Raw genomic sequence first — 26,211 nt, forward strand, 5'->3', positions numbered from 1 at the left:
CGGAAAATTAAAAGAATAAAGTTGTAATCTTCATTTTTAGGAAAATGAAGTTTAAAAAATATAATGAAGTGGAGCCAGGGCCGAGCCAGAACATTAGATGCTAACGAGCCAGTATCAGAGTCGTTCATACCCAACTCAGGGAGCGACACTTCCCTTTTATCAGAGGTGATAATGGCAGGAGAGGATTAGACCACAACTCCGCCCAGGCTTAGTGTAAGGAACCAATAGGAGGAGGGTGTTGGCACACCAATTCCGCCCACTCTTACTGTATTTAAGGCCTAGGCTACCAGCACTTATTAGTTCGCTGACGAAGCTCTTCGGATGAGGAGCGAAACGTCCGACACCTTCTTCACAGAAGTACAGATGACGTCTCAAGAAGCCTTTCCCTCGATTTAAAAAATATATATATATATATTTTAACCCTAACCCTAAAAAATATTTTTTTAAGACCAAATATCAGAATCAGCTTTATTGACCAAGTATGCTTACGCAAATATTATTATTATTATTTATAATAATAATAATAATAATGTCATAATATTAAGAGAAAAAAGTTGTCATCTTATGAAAACAAAATTGTAATTTATGAGAATAAATTTGTAATATGGGGGGAGTAATTTTTAGATGTTTAATGTTGAAATATGAAAGATTTGTTTGTATTAAGACAGAATATTGTGAGAAACAAACAAAGCAAAGAATACATTTGCAATTTTGGGAATATCGTGGAAAAAGATATATTATGATAAGGTCAAAATATTATAACAATAATACAAAAAAAATACTTTAAATGACTTTAATAAATGTGTGAGGCATATTTACAGCTTAAACCTGGATCATGTCACGAGTGAACAATGGCGACGGAAGAGAGAAAGGGAGGGTTCTGGAGCTGAATGTAGTTGAATAGTTACAACAGTCACTTTTATTGCAAATGTTGACCTGAAACCAGCGGAAAACGCCAACGTCAAGCTAGCCGTCAAGGAGCAGCTGTAAATAGCTGTCCTTCCTGATCTTCTTTTGAATTTAACATTGCACATGAAACCATGTGGCATCAACCAGCTTCGTCATTGTGTATGAAAAAGTAGTAAGTCCTTATGTCCACCACACAGGACATTGGAAAGGTGTGTTGTTTTCAGCATCTTTAAAATGACTATACGTTACTCGAACCAAAACAATACCCAATTCCTACCCTTAAAAACTCAATAACTGCACATATTTTGGAAGAGAGACCTTCTATTTCATTGGCCAATGTCCAAAAATGCATTGCTGGGACTCAGCACGTTAAATAGCGCGTTATGCTATTTATGTATACATGACCAAAATGATATTTAGGTCCAACTGTGGTACGGATGAGTTATTAATGATGGACTGTAACCTCTCATGGCTCTTCAAACGTCAGTGTCAGCCTCACACTTCACTAATAGGGTGGCCCGGCTTATCTCTAAGTTGCAGGCATGGAATGATATTAGTTAGCTATAGAGTAATAGAGCTGAAGGGTAGCGTTGTCACCCACAGTTGTGTTTATTAGTGTGTGTCAAGCTAATGACACATTCATAGTACCTCATTCGGTATGGAAAATATAGAGTTACATATGAGAGGATGTACAGTATATGTCAGTAGTAGAGGTGCTAATTTGCTAGATAAATGTTGCTACCAGGTCAGGTCCCCACATATCTAATTTACTGTTGTATAATGTCAAAGATTTTAAAAGCACATGTGATTTTCGACTAAATTTGAAAGTAGATGCGGGCATTCCCACACAACGTGAACGCAACATCGAACGACATCAAGCAGAGGTGAAAAGTGTAGATCATGTTTTCATTCCAGCGAAGGCGCACTTGAACGGACATTTTGTTGAAGGCCGGATGGGAGCAGTGCACACCGAACACACGTCGAGGTTGTGTTGACAACGAGGCCGCATTGATGTCGTTGTTTCGCCCGGCAGCTCGTTGAAATTTGCGAGCCAGCGAACGGAGGAGGAGCTGCTAGCTGCTAGCTAGCTAGCTCACTCCCGCCGCCACTACCGCCAACCACATCATCATCATCATCATCGCTCCTAGCCAGCTGTGCATCGCTTGTCTTCCCACCATGGGGAACACAGCCACTGCCAAGAAGGGCAATGAGCAAGAAAGCGGTAAGCAAGCTCCCATTAGATCGCGTTAAATGTGGACTTTAAGTTGCGTGAACGATGAGGCTTCAGCAGTGTTAGCTGATGCTGCACTACTGTACTCTTATCATCGCACGACTCAAGACCATTTTGGGCAGAGCACTTGTCAAGTTCAGCTAGTACATCCCCTCGGCGTCTATTTATGTTTTCCTTACATAAAAGCGGTGGATATCTCTTATATTTTGTGATTTTGACATCTTAGGAGCATACTGTAAATAGAGATAATGACCATCATTGTTATTGTGAGGGTTCCCCGCTACAAAATGCACCAATGAGTTCGTTGCATTCACACAATATCTTTGAAAAGTAATTATTTTGGGAGTTCAGTTCAAAAGGTCAAAACTCTTGCAGTCTGTAGAGTCACCACAGAGTGAAACATTTTTTATTTGCAAGGCCTTGCTGTCAGAGTAAAAATGGAATTGAAATGCAGGGTGTTTGCTTATGTATTACTGTTACAGTGATGGTAGTGCTTGCTAATAATGCTGCAATAAAACCTAGCTTTGTCTTTGTAATAGTTGCACTTATTGAAGTCGGCCCTAACTTATACTGTAGATGCCAAGTGGAGCTTGGTAGCGTTTGCTCGGGATGGGCGATACTGAAAATGTTGGTATCGATATGATACCAATTAAATACAGGGCCAGTACAATAGATCCCCGCTTTTTGTGAGGGTTACTTTCCGGGACCGCCAGCGGATGACGAAAATCCATGAGTAATGGGCGCCACACATGCGAGGCGTGTGCGCGACAGGGTGATTATCGCCCTGTTCCGTTGATTATCACCCTGTCCCGTGTGGCGCCCATAAAAATGTCTATTTCTGACACATGACTGGCTCGTCCTCCTTTCAAACTCTCATGCTAGCTAGACGTTGACGTCGTCCGACTGTTTCGGATGACCACTGAATAGGTACTCGCCAGTAATGGACGATAATGTAAGATGATCCATGACAGATAGAGTCTGAGTTATATTTATGTTGCGCATTGAAAGGCTGCCCAACAAAGTACGAAATCTCAACACTTGACGGAAAAACATTATCGATGAAGCACAAGGGCATAAATGTGTAAAAAAATATATATGGTCTTTTTTAACAGTGGTGCATGTATGCTTTACCTGCGTATTTATAAATGATTACAACTTGGCTGAATGAGATGTGCTTTCCTCCTATTTTCCGAGGAAAAAAATGAATTATTTTTTTACCTAAAATCTGAATCCACTGTATTGCCAATTCCAATACTTTTTAATGACTTTTTTTAAAATCATTGCCTTTACTGTAATATGTTGATCATGATTGTAGTATGTAAAAAATATCTTTCTATCAACAAACTTTATTTGCGAACAATGAATGAATATATAACAATAATAAAAAAACAATATAAGACAATATCAACAAAATAATACAATTATTCTCTTATTCCCTTTTATTGCATACAATTGAGTTTTTTTGTCAATTTTTTGGGTTTGTTTTGCCTAAAACACAAAGATAATAGGTGTGCTTTCATGGATGATGAAGGAAATAAAAAAAACAGGTTTAAAAGGCTGAAATTACATTTTTTGAATAAAAAAATATTAATCAAATACCAAAATGTTGATTAATTGGATGGTCAATTAATCATCAGTTATTTGTTGCAGCTCTAGTCAATAGTGCAAAGCGGTCAAACAAAAGCAGAAACTTAATATGAACAACACAAGAAAAACCACAGATATTTGTAAAACTAAACAACTGAAAATGTTATATATTGACAATAACATTCTATTTAAATACTCTAGTATCGACACAATACTGATACAGCGCTTGTGGTTGATACTGTTCATTTGGGGTGTCACAAGATCTTGCGAGATTAAAATGTGACAAGATTTCTCATTCTGCCTGGGACAATAAATAAATAAATGAATGAATGAATGAATCACACAGTAGATGTAAATGAACTGGAATATATTGCCATGTGCACGCGCGTCTGTTTTCCTGGCCTCCAAACAGGCAGGAAGAGGGTTCACTCTGTGCATTACTTTCAGCACCTTGGAGCGTTCGTTCTGTAGAACGGAGGGTGGGAAACTGCATGACCAGAGTGAGCCTTTTGTGAGTCAAACGGTCTCTTTGCCTCGGAGGGTGGAGGCGGGGCCGCTAGCATGCAGAAGCAACATAGTAAAATTAAATGAGTAGATTGCAATATATGGTCATATGTTTTTTCATTGTACTTTTCTTACAAGTAATGTTAAAATCTTGTCTTATACTCATATACCCAATCTTGTGTATCGTCTCGTCTCGTGAACTGAGTGTTAATATTTGGATCGATCTGCCCACCTCTTGTGTTTGGTGTACTTTCTATGATAATTTTACCCATACTGGACCGTCTCTCTCTCTCTCTCTCTCTCTCTCTCTCTCTCTCTCACACACACATACACACACACACACACACACACACACAAAGTGGACTTATCTTGACCTGCTTTCTAATCCATGCAGTCTGAAAGGCGTCTTATTGAAACCAGTAGTTCCTGTCCTGTGGCCATGTTTACTGTTATCATGATCATGTCATGCAAACAGCAAACTCCATAGACGTGTGTTTACATTTACATTCAGGCCAGCAGGGCAAGAGTAGTCTGGAAGTCTGCTAGGACTTATAAAGTAGCGTGTTACAAATATAAAGTTGAATAGTTTTTTTCCTGCAGTGTAGTTAGATTGAAGTTGGCGTAGAACAAACCGCCAGAGGCGATGGTAACGTGCTGATAATTTATCTCCGTGTGCCCGAGGGTGTTACAAAACTGCGGAAAGTTTTTGACCTGATCTTGGCCTTATATGGGGTATGTTTGGTAACTTAAGTGGCTCTTCTAAATGGTCCTGCATGCTTCGCTACAAGGGCACATGATTTCTCCTAGCCAATCAGCAAAGAAACAACACTGATAACAAGGACACTTCAGCTTCTGCGTGGGCTGACCCCCAATTTGTTCATATTTCCAAACCTTTTACCCTGCCACCAACCACGGAAATAAAAATAATCAGTTCCAGAGTCATCATGTCGCCATCAGGTGATGTTTTAACTCTAATATTTCAACGTCCTTCAAGTCATGCATGTGTCAAAATAAGTAAAAAACAACAAATTGTCCAAACATGCAAGAAGAGGATTAGTGCGTGTGCCTGGGAGGTGAATCTCTTCCTCTTAAGACGCAACATAGCTGACTTAGCGACGTATGTCCCATTTTTCATATTCCTCTTCTGTTATTAATGTCAACTATTGTCGCGTTAACCATTTTGCACAGTGACACGCGCTTCCTCGACAAATTGCACTGGCTTTCTTTTCCACTTCTGTGGTGGTTGTCATCCCATTTTTCCCTCTTTGCCATCCCTGGGCCCTTCTGTGGTGGCACGACTCAAAAAAACAAGGAAAGAGCAAAACCCGTAATATACGTATGACGTCTTAGCACATGCTTTACAAAATATCAAAGTGGCAAAGTTGCATTCTTTCATTTTTCACTGTTACACTTAAAAACGATGAATCCAATACCAAAATAGTTGGCGATGAATTGGATTGTTGTAGCTCTATGTCAGTGGCATCAAACAAAAAACCAAAACGCGTATGTGGGGTTGAGCCGGGGTGTCCTAACCTTTTCCAGCGAGGCAGCCCTATGGTGTATTGCAAACAAAGTTACATCACAACAGGCCGCACAAATCCACAAGTGCAGAAGAGATGCAGATCTTTCCTGAAATACATGTATATCCAACTTCTTGGCATGTCTTACATGTGTTGCTTTATTAATACGTGGCAAAGTTGCATCCTTTCGTTTTTCACTATGCGGCCCCCGCTGGAAAAGGTTTGGACACCCCTGCTCCAAAACGGACCAAATCAATATGAAGCACAAACAGTTATTGATTAGGTGGGCTACATATCTAAAAAGAGGCAAAAATGTCCATCACTGTTTTCTAAAAGTCAAAGCTAATGTGTGCGAACATCTTGTTTTGCCAAAAACACAAAGATAACAGGTCTGCTTTCATGGATGGTGAAGGAAATTCAAAAACTATTCACATATGAGAGGCTGAAATCAGCTGATATTTACACTTTTAAATAAATACGTGCACTAGAGACGGTGTAGAGCAAGAAAAGATGCAGTGGGAACTGAAGTGCTTGAACAGGAAGCTTAACTTGATGTGGTTAGCCGAGCATTGCAGAGCACTCGACTGCGTACAGGAAGCTGCTGTTTCTCATCAGGCCTGGAAACCGTGACTGTGCTCGCCAGCCTTTCCTCTTAATACATTTTGAAAATTCAGCTCGATATGGCCCAGGGAAAAGATCTGTCCTTTGCCAGCCGCCTTTTTCACCGATGTCGTAAAGGTAGCCACGAGCAGAGGGGACAAGAGAACGAGGTGCCTCACGTCTCCGAGTTCAGCATCGTGTGGGAGAAGTTAAGTAAGTGCTCTGCGCTCTCTCGCGCACGTCAGCGTTTCAAGATGCGAGCTGGATCGGTTCTGCCTCTTGGTGTCTCTGTTAGACGGAGAGTTGGTTAAATAAACAAAAAAGTGCCGTGCGCGCTGTTGTATTATTCGGAACATGCTTTCATTGGTACGTGGAGGAGAATAGCGAGATTCACGTATTGAAAATAGTCAAACTTGTCATTCAGTGAGAAAGTGCACAGACAGCGCCAGCATCCGTCCTGTGCAAGATAATGATGCAACATGTTACACTATAATGTTGTCGCATTACGCCTAGGCATGTCACGAGACAAGACTGGATTTTGCCATTACGGTGGTGCCTCAGTTAGCGTGTTTTTCGGTTAACATCCAAATATTTTGCTAAACTTTTGCCTTGGCTTGCATTCGCAACACCATCCACAGGCCATACGTTACTGCTGCCTAGTGACCAGACTACTACATATCACTTACATTTCAATATACTGTATAGTAAAAAGAACAACAAAAAGAACTCCTCCTACTTTTATCCTTGTGGTTGCCTTGCACACCGGGAGGGGCGTTGCAACGGAGGGAGAGACAAGCTTATTAGGAGGAGGAAGTCTCCCTAATGAGACTACTACACTGCATAGTTATTACTGTGTTTCATAGGAGCAGATCCTTCTTTCACGTGTTCAAGGATACCATCTTTATCCTCCACAATGGTAACCGCATTTGAGCGGCCAGGACCGGGCATGCAACCAATGTTGGTTTCGTCACGTTCTGGGCATTTTTACGATGTTTAAGTTCACTTTCACGTTCCTTTTCTTTCACGCACTGCCATCAGGTGAGCCTGCATCACACATGAAACTGCTTGTTTTTTTGCACAGTGTTAATAATGAATGGGAGTGCATACGTAACCAGGAAACGTCGGAACACGCAGGCCGCCCTTTACCCCCGTGTTGCTCCCTGGGTTGAATTATGATTTGTACGACCACTGGGGTGTTTGAATTTGGAGGTTCCACTTTGCTCTGTCACTTTCTTTGTGTTGTGTTGTTGTCATTTCCCATTCGCACTTCTTGCAAGTATACTGAAAGTGTTTGATGTTTGTCTTTTCTCTGCTGTTTTTTTGAGTATAATCTGATAAGAAGCTGACCTAATTCAACACAACTATTAGGCTAAGACCCTCCGGGCAGACACGTTCACCGGTTGTAATGTGAAAACAATAAAACTGTCATTGTTCTCACGTTACATAAGACACCCTTGACTGTTTTTCTAATTAGTGTTCCCGCATGCCTTGGAGGAAAATAGTCCTTCAGGGTGTGATGTCAGGTGGTGGGAGATGTCGTGTGTATGCCGTCTTCTCAGTGCCATTCTGTTGTGTGTGTTACATTGAATCACACGTCTTGAATGTTTCTCCTTCTCTCTTTTTTCTTCCTCATCACTTCCATCCATCTGGCTGATTGTTCCTGAAAACCCTTGGCGATCTTGTAGAGACTTTTGGTATGCTGACTTTTCTCTGAGACGTCCTTAGTCACAGGGTGAACTTAAAGCTGGAGATCAGATCTATTTTATTACATCAGGGGTGTCCAGAGTGCGGCCCGCGACTGTCTTTTTTTTCTTTCTTTCTTTTTTAATGGCTTTTCTGCACATTCTACGAATACAATTAAACAGGAAAAGTTATGAGAATAATGTCGAAATATTAGGAGAGTAAAGTTACAATAATAAGAGATGAAAGTGGTAAGTCATAATTTTACAAGAATAAAGTCTTAATATTGTGAGGGGAAAAAAGTATTTTAGAAGCATAAAGTTTAAATATTAAAGGAAAAAAAATATTTTTTTTCAAGAGTTGGAAAAGAGTAAATGTAATTAGGTTGGGAAAAATGTTTATAATAGTGCGAGAATAAAGTCAAATTATGTAGGAATAAAGTCATAATATGAGAAAAAAAGATTCACAAGAATAAAATTGAAATATTTACTTTGAAATAATGTTAAATCCAAGGAGGAAAAGTTCATATTGATAATACACTATTACACAAAGCTTCATGTTTTTTCTTTAAATATAGATAACTTCTTAGCAGGTTTACATGGGTTTGTTTACAAAATGTAAATTATGGCCTCCTCAATATGTGGCCCTTGGTGGAAACCCCTTGGGACCCCTACATTCTAGCATATGTATTACTACAGCAGTACGTCTGTGACTCTGGACTTCTCATGTCTGCTGTGACTTTTCACGGTGTTCTATCGAGTGCCTGCATTGTCTCGCTTATGTTCTGCATTTTGCCTCTTTGCCCTGCTTGCCTGTTATGATGATAATTATTGTATCATGATCCTCCCTCCCCCCCCACACACACACTCCTAGCTCTTTTCAAAAGAGATGCAGGACAGATTCTCTATAAATTTGGCCAGTCCTGTCAAGCCTCCCAAAGAAACAACCTACAGTAGATCCCCCGCATATTCACGATTCAGCATTCGTGACCTCGCAAATGTAGTGATTTTTGATAAAATCAGAATTCTTTTTACTTGCGGGAAAACTTGCCTTTTTGTGCATAAAATCTTATCAGGAGGTTAACCCAAATTCTTACCTCACTCACAATGCAACCAAAAATAACACCACAAGCAACACGCGGAACACTCAAGGTAACTGCACCGCGCGGCCTATGCGATATCAAAATAGACGCTTACATACATGCACAACGATACAGTCGTCCCTCGTTTATGGCAGTTAATTAGTTACAAACCCGACCGTGAAAAGTGGATTTCTATATTAATATATGGCATATTTTTGTAGTTATAGCATAGAAAACCTGTTTATGAATTTCTAAATACAGGTTTTAACATTATTAGAGCCCTGTAGACATAAAATAACACCCCTATAGTCACTTTTACACTCCTATTATTATTCTTTGTTTACATCACATTGCACAGGCTACAGGATCACTGCTAGCATAGCAAGCTACCGAGCTAACCAGCTAGCCTCCCAGTTTACTTATTCTAAACTAAGACACTGTTTCAAATGGAGTGGGGAGGAAGGACAAGGAAGCCAAAACCTTCCCACTTCCACACGGAAGTATTTTTCACTTGATTTCAGCCATTGCATGTTTGGCTCAGCCATGGCATGTCCTACCGAGCCATGGCTCTGCTGGCTCAGTAGCCAAGGTCACGTACTCTAACGTCATGTCTCATAACATCACTGATGCTTAGTGACCACAATACTACATAGAACTTGTCTTTCTACATTTTTGACTAATAACAGGCCGTAGTCACCCACGAAACAGCCGGCATGTATTAATTATTTATATACACAATATTGTGAGGGACGACTGTACTATTTTTGCCAAATGTATTACTCGCAAAGCATGCCGGGAAGCCTGGGTGACACCTCCCTAACCACAAGTTACCCAGCATGCCTGAAATAGTATGGTTTTGCGTGTATATTAGTGTGTAAGCTTTTGTTTTGATGTGTGTTCCACATGTTACTTATTGTGTTATTTGCGGTTGCACTGTGATTGAGGGAGCCATTTTGGCTTGATGACCTCCTGTTGGTTTTGTGGGCGTCTCAATTATTTGTGTTTTTTCGCCTGACTAGCAGGGATCTACTGTACATGACTTTATTGATCATTTCCTGCTGATGACTTTCCTGTTCCTGTTGAGGCGTGTGGTTTGTTTTTCCTGTTTTGTCAAGTAGTCTGTCCTTGCTCAGTACTTGAAATGTGCCTGACTTTAAAACGACTGGGATTTGCCTTGTTTGTTTGATATTAACTGACATCATTTGGGTGTCTAATAACATATGTCTGCTTTCTTTGCAGTGAAAGAGTTCTTAGCTAAAGCCAAAGAAGATTTTTTAAGGAAATGGGAGTGTCCACCACAGGTATCATGAAATGAAAGCAGATCATTTATCTTCAGTCTTTGCAGATACTTTGCAGATACCTAATTTAAGTTGATTGCACAATTGTACTTGCATATAAAAAAGCATGTGTCCATCAGCATCTACGGGAGCTAAGACTAAAGCCACACTGACTTGGGATTGGAGCATTTCATCACACTTCCACTGACAACATGTTTGCTCCTCAGAGCACAACGTGCCTGGACGACTTTGACAGGTTCAAGACTCTGGGAACTGGCTCCTTTGGCCGAGTATTGCTGGTCAAGCATAAAGGAACAAACCAGTTCTACGCCATGAAGGTCTTGGACAAACAAAAAGTAGGTGAATGGATCTTACAGGATCCTGACGCATGCTTTCTTTCTGATGTGCATCTCATGAAAGGAAGTGGAATTTTTCCTCTCTCATGCTTGTGAGCATCACCGAAACCCTGAGAGGCGCTTAACATTGTGATCTTAAAATAGTGATGGGAATGCCGCTGGCGTTGGTGATTTTCTGATTGTAAATGTATCGTAGTTCTAAGCGCATGTATCCTCAAGTCGTGCTTCTTAACTGGTGCTTGGAATTCTTGAAAATGCTTACAGTTTTGTTCAAGTCAGAACAATAATTTTCTTAAATAGCTTCCTGTCCAGTCATCCCTCGTTTATTGCGGTCAATTGGTTCCAGACCCGGATCAGTGCATTTCCGAGACTCCTCTTATACTTTGTTTACACCACATCGCTCGACTGTAATGCGCAGGCTACACAAGAGACAGCCATGGCTTTAACCATTAGCAAGCTAGCGAGCTAACTGGTTATCCTCCAATTTGTTTACTGTATTCTAGATTAGGTGGTATAGCAAGGGACGTCTATAATTGTATTTGTGGAACGTACCGAGGGTCAATAAAAAAACAACCCCATTCCATAAATGGCCCTCAGGTCCTAGACCTAGCTATCCTCTATCACACAGTGTTGCAGCCTTGTTGGTAAGGGGTCGACATTTGGCGGTGTGATCAGTCCAAACAGAAGCTGTAGTAATTCTACACTTGATCAAACATACTTAAGATGCGCCAGAGATGACTGCATCAGACTTGAAAACATGATATTAGCTTCCCCTCACTCGTCCATGTCACCACTTCCTGAAGCTGCAATCGAAGCATTGTGGGAATTTTTTAGCCATAAATTAGCCACATCGCTGAACAAGCCGCGGGGTTCAAAGCATGGGGAAAGAAGTAGCGGCATATACACTGGAATTGACAGTACTGAATTCCTAAAAATCGAATAACTTTTCCATGATATTTACATTTATTAAGATGCATCTGTACAGTTATTTTGTTATAAATCTTCCCACAGCTGTTAAGACAAGCTTGAAAATTCTCCTTCTTGAAAGTGCTTGACTTTGGTAAAGGTGCGTGCTGGCTGTCCAGTTGGAGTGATCAGGGCAATGTGTGTGATGTTGCTTCTTCAGGTGGTGAAGTTGAAGCAGATAGAGCACACGCTGAATGAAAAGAGAATACTGCAGGCGGTCTCCTTCCCCTTCCTCGTCAGATTGGAATACGCGTTCAAGGTGAGTCCCGCTGTTGATGCCCTTCACTTTACAAAACCTGTGGACTGAACTTTCTTATCTGTCTTCAACAGGACAACTCAAACCTCTACATGGTAATGGAATATGTGCCGGGTGGAGAGATGTTCTCACACCTCAGACGCATCGGAAGGTTCAGGTATGCAGTTTGTGATGTTGTAGTTACACTGGATGTATTGTATTGTATTTGTATTTGTACTTTATTTGTCCCACAGCGGGGAAATTCACTTGTTACAGCAGCAAGCAAGATATGCAAGTAAAGAATACATATTGACTACAACATGGTTCAGGTGGTGCAGGTGTTGTAGAGCCTGACAGCGGTCGGTATGAAGGACCTGTGGAACCTCTCCTTCTTACACCGTGGGTGTAACAGTCTGCTGCTGAAGGAGCTGCTAAGGGAACCCACAGTGTCATGTAGCGGGTGAGGGGTGTTGTCCATGATGGATGTCAGCTTAGCCAACATCCTTCTCTGCCCCACTTCCTTCACGGAGTCCAGAGGACCGTCCAGGACAGAGTTCGCTCTCCTGATCAGCCTATCTATCCTGCTCCTGTCCCTGTCCGTGCTGCCCCCTCTCCAGCAGCCCACAGCATAGAAGATGGCTGAGGCCACCACAGAGTCATAAAAGGTCTGTAAGAGAGTCCTGCACACCTCAAAGGACTTCAGTCTCCTCAGCAGGTGGAGGCGACTCTGGCCCTTCTTGTAGAGGGCGTGGGTGTTGACGGACCAGTCCAGTTTGTTGTTAAGGTGAACACCCAGGAATTTGTAGCTGTCTACCAACTCTATGTCCGCTCCCTGGATGTTCACCGGTGTGAAGTGAGATGTTTTCCTCTGGAAGTTAATGATCATCTCCTTTGTCTTGCTGGTGTTGAGTTGTAGCTGGTTAAGCTCACTCCAGCTGACAAAGTCCCTGATGACCGTCCTGTATTCCAGATCATTCCCTTCTGAAACACAACCCACAATGGCTGTGTCATCGGAGAACTTCTGGATGTGACACTGTGTGGAGTTGTGTGTGAAGTCCGAGGTGTAGAGGGTGAAGAGGAAAGGGGAGAGCACCGTACCCTGAGGGGCACCTGTGCTGCAGAGTACCATGTCAGACACACGGACGGAGCACACACGGACAGACACACGGAGCCTCACATACTGTGGTCTGTTGGTGAGGTAGTCTATAACCCATGCAGTCAGGTGTTGGTCTACTCCCACACTCTCCATCTTCACTCTGAGTAGTGACGGCTGGATGGTGTTAAAGGCACTGGAGAAGTCAAAAAACATGACCCTCACAGCGCTCCCGCTGTCCTCCAGGTGTAGCAGTGATCTGTGCAGCAGGTAGATCACTGCGTCGTCCACTCCGATCCGAGGCCGGTAAGCAAACTGCAGGGGGTCCAGCTGAGTGCCCACCAGGGGTCGCAGGTGCTGCAGGATAATCCTCTCCATGGTCTTCATCAGGTGAGAGGTCAAGGCAACAGTCCTGAAGTGGTTAGGCTCCTTGGGACGCGGTGTCTTTGGTATCGGGACCACACAGGAGGTCTTCCACAGGGCCGGGACTTTCTCCAGGCTCAGGCTGAGATTGAACAAGTGCCAGAACACTCCACAGGGCTGGTCAGCACAGTCCTTGAGGATTCTAGGGCTGATGCCGTCCGGTCCCAGGGCCTACCTTGCCTTGATCTTCTTCAGCTGACTCCTCACCTGATCATCAGTTATGGAGAGGGGGGTAGAGCATGGCTGGGATGGGGATGTGGGGGTGAAGAGTGGTGAATTGGTAGGGGAGGGAGGAGGGGCAGACTCAAATCTGTTGAAAAACAGATTGAGTTCATCTGCCCAGATCTTGTCCCCACCGGCTTGGTCTCTCCCCACTCCTTTACCATGGCCTGTGATGGTCTGCAGGCCTCTCCAGACTTCCCTGGCATTATTCTCCTCCAGCCGCTTATCCAGTTTCCTCCTGTAGCAGTCCTTCCCCTTCCTGATCTTATGCCGGAGTTCCCTCTGGACTCTGCACAGCTCCTCCTTGTCCCCCGAGTTGAAGAACCTCTTCTTCTTATTCAGCAGGGCCTTAATCTCAGAGGTCACTCAGGTTTTGTTGTTGGGAAAACACCGCACCAACTTGGAGGGCACAGTGTTCTCCACACAGAAGTTTATATAGTCTGTAATGCAGTGTGTCATGCTGTCAATGTCACTGCCACGGGGACTACAGAGCGCTTCCCAGTCTGTTGTCTGGAAGCAGTCTCGCTGGGTCTCGCAGACCCGCTAAGGTCCAATACGATTAGACCTCTGGATTTGTTCCTTTTTAGAATAGGCAAGGCACACTTACTTATAGAGCACAATTCATACCCAAGGTACTTCAAAGTGCTTTACAGAAAAGAAGGGTAAAATCACTTCATAATATCAATCCAAAAAACATAACATCATTCTAAAATCATTACGTAAAATTACGTAAATCATTCCGTAAAACAAATGTATTAAAAGTGAAGAGTGCAGCTAAAATACTTTGAGTTGTCATGTGCACACTTGAATAGAAGCGTTTTCATCCTGGATTTGAACATTGCCAAAGTTGAGGATGGTTGCAGCATGAAACTGAAACGCAGCCTCACCGTGTTCAGTCTCGACTCTGGGCACCCGCAGGAGACCCCCCTCCCTGAGCTCCTCAAGGCCCGAGATGGTTCATGTGGCTCAAACATGTCAGAGATGTACTTTGGCGCAAGACCATGAAAAGGCTTGTACACAAGCAGAGCTGTTTTAAAGTCTATTCTCTGAGCGACAGGAAGCCAGTGCAGAGAACTGAGTACTGGACTATCATGCTCATATTTCCTGGCTCTAGTCAGGACTTGAGCAGCAGCATTCTGGCTGTATTGCAGCTGTTTGACTGCTCCTTTAGAGAGCCGTTACAGTAGTCTAGCCTGCTTGAGACAAAGGCATGGATTAGTCTCTCTAAATCCGGGTTATACAATATTCCCTTGATTTAGGCAATGTCTTTTAGGTGGTAAAAAGCTGATGATGTTATTGATTTCATGTTGCTGTTGAAGTTCAGATCTGAGTCCATCATTTTTAACCTGGTGATTAGGTTTTAGAGAAAGAGTCTCAAGGTGACTGGTAACTCTTTGTCTTTGTTTCTGTGGGCCAAAGACTATGATTTCAGTTTTGTCTGAGTTTAGCTGGAGAATGTTGTTTTGCATCCAGACACTGACTGATGTGTTTGATGCAGTGACAAAGTAAATCTGCAGGACCATGTTCACCGGCCATCACGACACGTAGATTTGAGTGTGGTCTGCATAGTTACACATTTCAGCTGCGTATTAGCTGGCCTAGAGGAAGCATGTACAGAATGAACAATAGGGGTCCCAGGACTGACCCCTGGGGAACCCCACAGGTCATAGCCATTTGGCCACAGACACAGTTACAAGTACTTCCTGTCCTCCAGATTGGACTTGAACCAGTTTAGAGCATTACCAGGGATTAGATTTCCACCCAGTTTTCTAACCTCTGTAGTAAGATCACATGGTCGACTGTGTCAAAGGCAGCGCTCAGGTCTAGCAGAACAAAAAGTGAGACTTTGCCTGCATCTGTGCTCAGATGGATATCATTTGTCACGTTGATCAGAGCTGTCTCGGTGCTGTGGTGGGGCCTAAATCCTGATTGGAAAGTATCAAACACATGGTTAGAGAGGAGAAAGCCGGTAAGCTGCTGGTATACAACCTTTCCTAAGACTTTTCCCAAGAATGGCAGGTTTGATTTGGGCTGACAGTTGTTCAGTACTGTGGCATCAAGACTGCTCTTTTTCAGAAGACGCTTAATGACAGCAGCAAACTCCGCAGCACAAACTTAAGAAATCTAGTGGGTAACTCATCAAGGCAGCACGTTGATGGACTCAGACGGCATATGGTGTCTTCGACTGTTTTGTCAATGACAGGTGTGAAATGTGAAAATGAAGAAATGACTGAAAAGAAGCGTTAATCCTTTTAGATGAAGTATTTTCAGATGTCCAAGAAGAACACTGTTTCACCTCTCAAGGCATATTTTTTGCAGGAAATAGTGTACTGCATTCACTTTATTTTCTCAGCCACTCAACACAAATCCTCCCTCAGTCCACCTCAGCACCATTACAAAATGACAAAATGACATAACTTTAAGTAGGAATATGTTGACTCACCCGCTCCGCCCACTCTCTCCACCCTTCCTTCTTTCAGTGAACACCATGCACGCTTTTATGCAGCTCAGATAGTGCTCACCTTCGAGTACCTCCACTCTCTAGACCTCATCTACAGAGACCTGAAGCCCGAAAACCTGCTCATCGATCAGCATGGCTACATTCAGGTACAGGTACTCCACTCATAGACTTGAACAGCCAAAAGGATGCCTGGATGCAGTAGAGCCGTTCCGAGACCACCCGCGGATAGACAAAAAAACACAAGTAATTGAGATGCCCATAAACATGTCTATTTTTGACAATGTCTATTTTATACACTACTCTATCTCTCTCCTCCCCCTCCAAACCCTCCTGCTAGCTTGATATTGACATTTTCCTTTGATTTGAGATCAACATTTGCAATAAACGTGACAGATTACTTGATTAGATCAGGGGTGTCCAAAGTGCGGCCCGGGAGCCATTTTTAGCAAGTGGCTGTTTTTTTGTTTTTTTTTTATTGGCCCGCGGCACATTCTAAAAATACAATTTTAGACGAAAACTCAAAAAAAAAAGACAAAATTTGAAAATTCAGCAGTACTATTACAAGAATAAAGTCAAAATATTGATAGAAGAAAAGGTAATATTATGAGAAGAATAATGTCATTTTAGTTGCAAGAAGTTGAAATAGAAAAAAAACTCTGATTTTATTTTAAAGTAATATGAAAAACAAACAAAACAACTCAAAGTTGTAATGTTTGGAAAATTAGGTTGCAGAAAATGTTCTAATGTCAGGAGAATAAAGTCCACATATGATGAGCATAACATCATACCAGAAGAACATTTTCAAGAAGAAAGTTGAAATAGTTGGAAAATTAAAAACAAACACAAAAAAGCAGCAATGGAAAAAAAACAGCTGTCATTTTACAGGAATCCAGTAAAAATATTAAGAGAAAAAGAGTTGTATTCTAACTAGGAAAAAAAGTTGCAAATTAAGAGAATAAACTCATAATGATATGAGAAACGTAGTTGAAATATTCAAGAAAAAAAAAAGTAAAGTCATAATATTATGAGAAACAAAACAAAATAAAGCTTTTGGAAAATTAGGTTGCGGAAAAGGTTATAATATGGGAAGAAAGTCAAAATATGGGAATAAACTCATAATATTATGATAAAATTTCTGAAGATTATTTAAGAAAAAAATTGAAATATTAAAAAAAACAGCAAAAACGGAGGAAAAAAAAGAGTAAAGTTGATATTAATAAAAGGCTTTTTCACTTATATGACAAAGCTGAGATGAAATATATATCTATATATACAGTATAACTTGTCAGCGAATCTACATACATATCTACAATAATAAGTCCACAAATGTGCTTCATGGGCATCATGCATGCTTGATGTTGTTCTGCCTTAAGGTTACAGACTTCGGCTTTGCCAAAAGAGTAAAAGGCAGAACCTGGACGTTGTGTGGAACTCCTGAGTACCTTGCTCCAGAGATCATCCTCAGCAAGGTACTTTGTACTCACGCTGTAATATACAGTCGATGACTGCATTTGAAGCTCCAAACTGTAGAGGTTAGGATTTACGTGGCCTCACTCATCCGTTAATCGTGGATTCTGTTTGATATTGTTGTTTTAATGCAGAATAGAATAGAATGCCTTTTATTGTCACGATATACATGTTCAACGAGATTTGTAACAATGATGTCATACAAGCAATTCTACCTTTACAAATACATGAATTAATATAATAATAATCATTTTGCACTGGTGCATGCTACTGAGGGGGTAAAATGACTAAAAAAAATATTCAAATAATAACACAAATATTAAAGATGCCTCTCAATTTCAGGCAGTACTGTTGTAAAACCTACAACATGATCATTGTGTGATGAAATATGATCCTGTGTTTACCCCTTTAGTTCACTCAATGATGTGTCTTTGTGCAGGTGTACCAGGTTTTAGGCAGTGTTTTTGTTTTGTAATGTCAAATATTTCATGACACTGACAGTAAAGATGTGTCAAAATTAGGGGTGCACGGTAATTATCAGGCAGATATGAGGGCATTACGACGTTATGCCGATAAATCTGATGACATTAAAAACGGCTTGTTGTAACTTTCCCGGAGCTCATTTGTAAACAAACATCAACTTTCCGAGGAAGACATTTAGCGTGCTAGTTGTACCAAATGCTCTGTGATGAGGAGGAAAAAAAACATCGAGCACACAAAAACACACAAAAAACCTTATTAGCCACCTGAAACACCAGTTGTGCGGCATTTGAAAAGTGTAAAAGGTTTGCAAGAGACCTCCGTAGCGGCAGACCGGCTGCTCCGAGCATGTGTCAGAATATAGCGCACTTTGCTGGGCCACAGCAGGTTGCTCCCTCCCCTTTATACTCTGGTTCTCCTGATAGCAGTGATGGGGAAGTAATAATGTCAACATATTTCATTAGGACAAATCAACAGGTACACTTGGTCAAATCCTAATGTGTTCCAGTCCTTCTTACCCACAGGAGTGCACAAACTGCAGTTAAATCTAAATTTTAAAAAGTAGATTATTGGTTGTTGGTACCATATCTGTTTTGAGAAGCACGGCTAAGCACAAAGTCATTGATGTCGGTATCAGTTTGGAAAAAAAAGATATCTTGCATCGCTAGTCAAAACACAAAAGGATGTAAACACTAGCTTCTTCTTCCAGGGCTACAACAAGGCTGTGGACTGGTGGGCGCTGGGAGTCCTCATGTATGAGATGGCTGCTGGTTACCCTCCATTTTTTGCAGATCAGCCCATACAGATCTATGAGAAAATTGTGTCTGGCAAGGTACTGGCTTCAGCCCTTCAATGTAAAATTGACTGGGTTAACCGTAAACCCACCCCACCCCCAACCCCCGTAGGTACGATTCCCCTCCCACTTCACCTCCGACCTGAAGGATCTGCTGAGAAATCTCCTACAGGTGGACTTGACCAAGAGATTTGGGAACCTGAAAAATGGCGTTAACGACATCAAAAATCACAAGTGGTTCTCCACAACAGACTGGATTGCCATCTATGAGAGAAAGGTAAGGCTTTCTACTCAATGGGCCTCATGTGAGAACAGTATTTAGTCATGATTTGCATAATTGTGAGTGCTTTTAGATTGGGGACAGGCCCACAGAAGGGCAATTCGGGGGAACTCTGGTTATTGTTGTTAATCCGTTCCAAAAGGTCTGACGTAAACCGAAACGTACGAAAACCAAGGCAATTCTTCCTGTATGAAATCATGTAAATCCAATTAACCCCATCCAGACACCCAAAAATATGAGCAAAAAATACATTTTAGAGAGAATAATTATAGTTTTACCCAAAAAAGGGTTATTTCTTAAATTCAATAGTGTTTCTCACATTCTTTATCAAATTGCTGGCACTTGCAGCTTTCTTTGGCCCCATGTAGGTTATTTAGCAGTCGCACTCTAAGAAATACACGGACGGTGAGTCGGCAACGTGTTGAGTGCTTAGTTTGGCCACTCCATTTCGTGGAATGATACAGTACAGGACAAACAGACTATTTTGTTATGTGCAATACTGTACAAAAACCGAGGTTTGACTGCAAAGTGGAATTTTGAGGCTTTATCACAGTTTCTCAAAAATATATGAGTGAATAAATGATTGCTGTTTTGTGGTTGAGTACGGCCTATTCTTAGTCAAAAAAATATGCACATTTAAGCAAATTGTACGTTTTTTGACCCGACCATGATAGGTGAATTTCCACCAAGTAGGATTTCTTATTTATAGATGGAATATTTTGGTAGTTGGAGCATAGAAAACCTGTTTATGACCTTCTAAGTACGTTTTTTTTTTTATTATTACAGCCCTCTAGACATAAAATAGCACCCTTATAGCCACCTTTACACTTCTATTACCAAATAAAGTAGACGTAATAAGAGAAAATAAGACACACGTTAGCAATGGGAGAGTCCCTTCTTGTTTTTTTTTAAGTTCCTATTCTGTACAGTACTTCCTGGGGTGGCTATTATCTCATTGATATAACATTACTGACACCTACAGTATGAATGTGTCTTCTGAGTCACTTATATTTGTATTTTTCTTCAATTAGACATTTTTATGCTTGAAAATGCTTAATGTAAATATATTAATTAATAAGTCATCTCTGTTCGTGTTTGACTATGGCCTATTATTAGTCAATAAATATGCATATTTAAGCAAATTTTAGACTAAATGAAGCCTTGGCAAGTATAAAAATGGCTCAATGAACTAAAATACAAAGAAGGCATTCAGAAGACGCGTTGATATGTAGTATTCTCCACTGGTCACTAGGTGTCAGTAATGTTACATTGATGAGACAATAGCCATTGCTTGAAGTACGGGACGGAACAGCAAGTACAAGAACCACAACAAACTCTCCCAATGCTAACATGTCTATAACGTCTTATTTTCTCTTATTATGTCTACTATATTGGGTAATATGAGTGTGAATGTGACAATAGGGGTGTTATTTCATGTCTAGAGGGCTCTAATCATGTTTACCACTTTTTAAATATGTTTTTTTTTTTTTAAACAGGTTTTCTATGCACTGAGTATGAAAATATTCCATTTATAAATAAGGAATCCTACTTTGTGGAAATTCACTTATAAGGGTTGAGTCTGGAACCAAATTAACCGCGATAAATGAGGGATTGCTGTGCTTATTTTCATGTCCGAGCCACCAAAAGACTCGCTTTTTTGAAAATGTGTACCTAGAGAGATCTGATTACTCGCTAAATAAATGTTGTCATATTGTCTAGCAGGCCAAATGCTACTACTGTAGCTTCGAGTGTGTTTAGGGGCTAGGCCAAGTTCAATGAATGAATGAATGCATGGGAAACACTGTATTTTGTGTGCCTGTTAGTAACCTTCAGCTTTACTCTTAGGTTGAAGCCCCCTTCTTGCCCAAGTGCAGAGGACCGGGAGACACGAGCAACTTCGACGACTACGAAGAGGAGGACATTCGTATCTCGCAAACGGAAAAGTGTGCAAAAGAGTTTGCTGAATTCTAGTGAGTGGGTGAGAGGTCCCATCAGGGCTGACGTGTTGGGGTATATTTGCACTCTCCTAGGAGTTCAGGTGGAACTGTGGCTGTCATGTGTCCAAAACAAATGCTCCGTTCTTTTGTTACGCACGGCTGAATGAGGTTCTTTCTGCCATGTCCTTTTCGTGTGCTCTTCAACACACGCACGTCCATTTACGCAAACCCAGACCATGGTATCCTCTTTAGTCCCCTTTTTCCATGAAATTCCAAATGACGGCCATCCTCGTGTGGCACAAAGAAAGATAGTAGCAGCTGGTGTTTCACTTATTCTGTTTTTTTGTCGCTAGTGCTGTTGTTTGTTGTTGATTTAATTTGAATGTGTTTTCTTTTAAGCTCTGAGCCACGTTGACTAGTCAACGCTGCAGACCGTGGATTGGTCACAGATAATCAATCGTTGTTCACACACAGGTACACACTCAACCTTCACTAATCATTGACTGTAGTCCACATGTTACACACATGAGCAGTTGGCGCTGCCGTGCTCAAGGGCACCTCAACAGCGCTTGGCAAGTGAGCTGGTCCAAATTATGGTCAGTCACAGGTCTTTTAATTCCTGACATGATTCATCAACTTTGCTTAAATCTGTTACATCTTGTTTGTAATTCTGTTCTGCAATGTCGGGTTTTTGAAAGCAACTGGTAAATTAGCAAAAATGCCATTTATAGTTGATGGCGCCACCCACTACCAACTTAACTTTTCATGGATAAAGAACTCGGGTTAGCGCCCTCATTTAAACCATTCAAACTTTTATGACCCTGCCTCTTAAAAGCATCGGAATCAAGAATCGTTAGCAACCAGAATCGAAACCAGGATTGTTCAAATTCAGACGATGCCCATCGTGAGTTGAGAACCACTGCCCTAAATGACGGGGGGGCCTCAAAATGTAGGTAAAAATAAAAAGGGCGTTCCTAATATCCTTCTTTTTTTTTTTTTCATGGGACCCTGAATTACTGGCCAGCCCCTGTCGCTGGTAAGTGACGTCGTCCTGGAATACTGGCTTTATTATGCGGAGCCCCCACTGTATTGTGGATAAAACTATAGCTCACATGCATAAAGAAGTAAATGGCTCCGTTTTTGTCATCCCTGCTCTTGTCTGTTGGGCTAATATCACTTGATAACATCTTTTCTAACGTTCCACATTACAAAATGAGTCATAATAATCATGGATGGATATCAGTATTGTGTCACAAGTGAAAAACTTAATCGGGACCCCCCCCTAAAGGTTTTAAAAGTGTTTAGAAGGTTTAGAAGTGTTAGAAGTTAATTCCAGCTCACCTAACACAAGTAAATGACTTGCAGCTGACTCGCAGTCAAAGCAATTCATGGAAGCCCTCAGGCTGGATGGCATTTCCACTTCAGCCCAGTAGATGTCAGTAATGCACATTTCAAATTGCTGCTGTTCAACACAGGAAGAAAGCTGGAATGCTACTGCTAAAAACAACGCTAACCACGATGCAATGTGCTTCCCTTATCATTTGTGCCTTGAACTGTGCCCAAAATTCAAAGGTGCGCATATAAACACAACCATAACCTTTAGATTCACTGGAGAATGACACTGACCCATAGGTGTGAATGTCTTGTAAGTATGCCATCTGTGATTGGCTGCTGCCTAGTCTGGGGTGAACTCCGCCTCTCACCCAAAGCCAGCCGGGATAGGCTCCGGCTCAGTAGTCACCCTGAAAAAGATGAATGAAAGTCTGCACTGGCGTTTGGCGACGTGTGGCAGTTAGAGAAGCACACTTAGGGCACAGGACGTGCTCCTTTTTGGGCTGAAAACTTCTTTTACACACCTCGAGACATTGCTATCAAATTCTGAAAGGAATCTTATAGATAAGGGATTTCAGCTTTTAGCAAGCTAGAAGGGATACCTAACATAAAGTTACAAGCTTGTTTTGGTTAGTTTATTGATCATCGTTCATTGTGTGACACTAGATAGAAATATGGATTTGTGATTATACCCACACGAGACATCGTGCTGTCTCATGAGCAAGACCAAATACGCACCCAGAACTCCCTGACATGATCATTATTGTGATTTATTCCGTTTTATTTGATCTTCTTTCTGCTCTCAGACAACTTTTAAGCAGATGGATGGGATGAGAATGAAATATGGAGACGAATTTGTCATGCATGTTCTTTTAGTACAGTGTTTCCCATACATTCATTTATTTGTGGCGGCCCACTACAAATAAACTTGGCTCTACCGCTTCCCCTTTGCTCATAACCACATTGTAGCACACCTGGTCCGTTAGGGAATAAGAAGATGGAGCTTTTTTTTCCCCCAAAAAAGCGATTTACAACAAATCTTGCACATAGAGACGTGCATGTATCGCTCTTCTCAACGAGCAGCGGGTTCTGCTGTGTCATTTATCTTTCTGTTCATAAAAAAGCAAAAATGGACATATGTCACACATATTGGCAAATGGTGATTAATCACGATTAAGTAATTGCAAAAATGATTGAAATGGATTAAGATTTATCATTTGACAAGCCGTAATTTCAACACGTATGTATTTCTTTGGCTTTTCATGCTTTTTTACTCACTTTCCGCTGATGCTAATGCATCATGGCAAATTAGATGATTACATCATCCCCCCCTTCCCCTCCCAGCGACCCATCGCCGCCACAAATAGATCACAGTCCTGTGGGAAACACTGCATACTATTTTTAGCATTTTTGAGCACTTGTCCAGGCACATGAGATTTCCCCATCCCAACGAGTGCAATCGGAGTATACGTCATCTTTTTAATGAAGTAGTTTGTGATTGATTCCCATTGCAGAATGATGTTTCACACACATGCTTGTCCTTTTTAATGGCTTTTCAAGGTGGTTTTACTGCCCCTGCCGCATTTCATGTGCATGCCACGTGTCTTTCCTTTTGATGACTCTACGATCAATACTTTATTCATCTCCATGAGAAAATCCCATTTCCAGCAGCTCTGCAACAATGTCATCAGAAACGTCAACACTTACAGAACAATCAAACAAAGCTCTTCCTGTTGATTATTGTATTTTTTGTTCAGCACTTCATATTGTTTTCTTTTGGGGGGGGGGGTTTAGCACCGAATGTATTGTGCTTTTCATTGGTGTGACTTTTCCCTCCATAATCTGATTACTGCACTCCAACTTGACAGTATTGGATGCAGAAATAGTGTCCAAAAGGTTTGGAAGTGACCATTTCGCTTCTGCTTTCCACTTATTCCCATTTTTGTCAAGCATTCTTGTGTACAAAGCTACCACTTTTCCTTGAAGTGTAACTCTTGCCTCCGCCGCAGCCCCCACCAGCGTGACATTGTAGCCATAAAATGAGTTCCATGTGAATGCATATTCTGTAAAGCGTGTTCCATATTCTATCTGTTAACCTCTTGTTTAACCACAGAAGCCACATTTGCATGTTTGTTTGTTTTTTAGCCTTGCCATAGAGCGCCACACAATAGGCTGACGTTTTAAGATGACAGTATTTGTTCCCCTGCAGGTCAAACACTCAGGTTTTAGATAGAAATCATGCAAATGTTCAAAACAGGGGGTGTCCAAACGTTTCCCAGGAAGGCCCGCGTGCTTAAAAATGAAAGGATGCAACTTTGCCATTTTCATATTTTCTAAGAAGTTATGCACATTTCAAGAAAAAAATGCATCTCATCTTGTTGATACGAGTGAAAAAGCCTATTATTAGTATCAGCTTTGCGCTTTTTTTCTCCATTTTTGCTGGGGGTTTTTTCCCCCAGATATTTCAACTTTGTTCTTAAATAATCTTTGTAAATTTTCTTCTGGTAATATTATGACTTTAGTCCCATCATATTTGGCACTTTATTCCCATAATATAACTTTTTTCCCCCCAACTGTATTTTTTTTTTTTGTCATAATATAATTATGACGTAAAAACAATATCATATTTGTTTTTTCTGCTACTAAAATGACAACATTTTTCATCACAATATTACGGGTTTATCCTCATAAAATTGCGACCGTTTTTCGTGAATACAACTTTTTTCTTTTAATACTCTGGTTATATTCTCGTAAAATGTTTTTTTTTTCCATTTATGCTGCAGTGGGGGTTTTTTTTCCGACTGTTTCAACTTTCTTCTTGTAATTTTTTTCTCGTCATTATGAATTTATTACCATAATATTTTAACTTTATTATCACGACTTTTTCTTGCAACCTAATTTTGCAAAAATTCAATATTTTTAGTTTGGGTTGTTTTTCATAATGCGACGTTTTAAAAGAAATTGTGTTTTCATTCATATTTCAAATTGAACTTCCTCAAATGACATTATTTTTCCTTCTACTATTACAACATTATTCTTGTAAAATTATGATATCTTGTTAGATTACAGCTTTTTTCTTTTAATATCCTGACTTTATTTTTGCTAAATTACTGCTGATTTGTTGTTGTTTTTTGTTAAGTTTTCCTGTTAAATGATATTTTTAGAACGTGCTGGAAAATTGGCCCGCACTTTGGACACCCCTGGTTGAACGTCTTTGTCTCGTTAGTTCTCATGGTGCTCAAGTCCCTGGAGATGAGACGCAGTGCGAACCCAATCAAGTTCAAAAAGGTTTGGAGAAGGAAGGTACTGGTGTTGTAGGTAAACTTAATGCAATATTATATTTTATTTTGTATTTTACTGACATTTCAAAGCACTTACATGCTGTCATCAATAGTAATGTCCCAACAGACACAAATGAATACACAATGATGCTCTCATGGCAGCTGACGTTGTGAACCCCCATTCTTCAAATGGCTTCAAACTCTTAAGTTCAACTTTATTTTCCCAGTTTGGCACAAAGGGGTTCAGCAGAATATCGTTGTGGCTAGCTGGTATTTATTATAGTACTAGATCTGCTAATGAACGCCCTGATGTTGAGCATGTTTCCATCCAATCCTGCCACATCCTGTGTGAAATCCACAGTTCTTTCAATGTGTGTCATGTTTGTCACATGTAACGTAAACAAAGGCAGTTTTCCCTGAGTCTGTTCATTCCTTTTAATAAAGAGCATCAGTTTGGGTTCTCGCTCTAGTGAGTCACACATGCCAGTATGGGATT

General features: G+C 41.0%; 1 protein-coding gene across 2 annotated transcripts; it reads left to right on the plus strand.

Annotated features, from left to right (window-relative positions):
* Positions 1-1,732: 1,732 nt before the first annotated feature.
* prkacba (protein kinase, cAMP-dependent, catalytic, beta a) lies at positions 1,733-26,172 on the plus strand. 2 transcript variants are annotated; one of them, XM_054789083.1, is made up of 10 exons: positions 1,733-2,131; positions 10,352-10,413; positions 10,617-10,745; positions 11,872-11,970; positions 12,042-12,124; positions 16,165-16,291; positions 17,519-17,614; positions 18,802-18,924; positions 18,998-19,162; positions 21,011-26,172. In XM_054789083.1, the coding sequence occupies exons 1-10, from the start codon at positions 2,086-2,088 to the stop codon at positions 21,134-21,136; spliced, it is 1,056 nt and encodes a 351-aa protein (XP_054645058.1). In that variant the 5' UTR covers positions 1,733-2,085; the 3' UTR covers positions 21,137-26,172. The 2 variants fall into 2 exon arrangements, with proteins under 2 accessions (XP_054645058.1, XP_054645057.1); XM_054789082.1 differs by lacking the exon at positions 1,733-2,131 and adding an exon at positions 2,139-6,564.
* The last annotated feature ends 39 nt before the right edge of the window (positions 26,173-26,211 follow it).

The sequence above is a fragment of the Dunckerocampus dactyliophorus genome, chromosome 10 (assembly GCF_027744805.1).
Source record: "Dunckerocampus dactyliophorus isolate RoL2022-P2 chromosome 10, RoL_Ddac_1.1, whole genome shotgun sequence".
Taxonomy (NCBI): Eukaryota; Metazoa; Chordata; class Actinopteri; order Syngnathiformes; family Syngnathidae; genus Dunckerocampus; species Dunckerocampus dactyliophorus.